Source organism: Emiliania huxleyi (assembly GCF_000372725.1).
Source record: "Emiliania huxleyi CCMP1516 unplaced genomic scaffold EMIHUscaffold_222, whole genome shotgun sequence".
In the NCBI taxonomy this organism is placed as follows: domain Eukaryota; phylum Haptophyta; order Isochrysidales; family Noelaerhabdaceae; genus Emiliania; species Emiliania huxleyi.
In genome coordinates, this window is record NW_005200401.1 from 145,553 (window position 1) to 147,166 (window position 1,614).

Sequence of the window (1,614 nt, forward strand, 5' to 3'; positions counted from 1 at the left end):
CGCGCGACCGCCGCCGCGACCGCTCGCGCGACCGCGATCGCCGCGACGACTCGCGCGGCCGCGGCGGCTACGGCGGCGACCGTGGCGGGTACGGCGACCGCGGTGACCGCGGCGGCGGGTACGGCGGCGGGTATGGCGGCCCGCCCCGCGGTGAAGTCTGCCGCGACTTCCTCCGCGGCATGTGCCAGCGCCAAAACTGCCGCTTCCTGCACGAGGCGCCGTGGCGCACAGCACCGCCGCACGTCTAGCTCCGATCCCCGCTTTCAACACCCTCTGCCTCCGCCCCCTCTCGACTCCGTCTCCCGGCACACACCTCACCCCGTCGCCACCTCACCCCCGCCCCCCCCCCGCAGGGCGGCAACGGAGACCGCGGCGGCTACGGCGGCGGCAACGGAGACCGCGGCGGCTACGGCGGCGGCTACGGCGGCGGCGGCGGCGGCGGCAACCCTAACGCCGGCGTTTTTTTTGATTTCCTGGCGGGCCGCCCCCCCCCCCCCCTGCCGTCCCCCTCCGCACCTCCCTCACCCCCCCCCCCTTCCCCCCCCCGGGGCACCTTTGCAGAAGGGGCGGTGCAACCGGCGCGAGTGCATGTTCCGCCACGACGACAGCGGCCAAATCGAGGTGCCGTAGCAAACGTCGAATAGCAGAGCGGCCGCGCGCGCGCGGCAGCGGCGGCGGCGGCAGCGGGGAAGCGGCGGCAGCGGGGAAGCGGGGAAGCGGCGGCAGCGGGGAAGCGGCGCGGCGGCAGCGGGGAAGCGGCAGCGGGGCAGCGGCGGCGGCAGCGGGGCAGCAGCGCCAGCGCGGCAGCGGGGTTTTGGGGGGACGCGGCGGCGGCGGCGGCGGCGGCGGCGGCGGCGGCACACAATCCTCTTCTCCCCCCTCCCACCACCACCACCACCACCACCGGCACCACCACCACCCTTGAGGGCCGGCGGTGGCGGCGCGCGGCGCGGGGGCGGGCGCGCGTCTCGCGGTGCGGGTGCGGTGCGGGGCTTGCTTTGTGCGCGGCGCGGGTGCGGGGCTTGCTTTGTGCGCGGCGCGGGTGCGGGGCTTCCTTTGTCCGCGGCGCGGGTGCGGGGCTTGCTCAGAGAGCGGCGGGCGCCTACCCCTCTCGGGGGCTAGTCCTCCCTCCTACGGCTGCGCGGGCCTGTGGCACCGGCAGCTGCACGCCCAACGCCACCGCCGGGGAGTCGCGCCCCTTTGGCGCGTGGCGCGCCGACCCCCCCCCCCCCTCCCCCCCTCCCTCCCCCCCCGCGCCGTCTTCAGGAGTGCCGCGAGTTCATGAACGGTCGCTGCTCGCGCGGCGACGCGTGCCGCTTCAAGCACGTGGGCGAGGGTGATCTCCCTCATATCTCCCCATATCTCCCCATATCTCCCCATATCTCCCCATATCTCAAGCACGTGGGCGAGGGTGCGCGCGGAGCCCGAGACGAGCCCTGGGGAGGGACCCCTGGGGAGGGGGCCTGGGGAGGGGGCCTAGGGAGGGGGCCCCGGAGGTCCGCACACGCGCCGGCGAGGGTGTGCGTGCGTGGTCGAGCAGACACACGCACAAGACGCAGACACAGGCGCACGCACGCTCAGTCGCCGCCTCCCTACCGCCCTGCCCCGGGCCCC

General features: G+C 76.3%; 1 protein-coding gene across 1 annotated transcript in view; it reads left to right on the forward strand.

Annotated features, from left to right (window-relative positions):
- EMIHUDRAFT_443142 (hypothetical protein) overlaps nt 1–887 on the forward strand; it is a gene marked incomplete at its 3' end in the record, with an annotated part of 1,500 nt that extends 613 nt beyond the window's left edge. The window contains exon 3 of the mRNA XM_005779948.1: nt 561–887. Coding sequence (XP_005780005.1) covers nt 561–886 — 326 coding nt within the window. The remainder of the gene's footprint in view (nt 1–560) is intronic.
- Nucleotides 888–1,614: the final 727 nt, after the last annotated feature.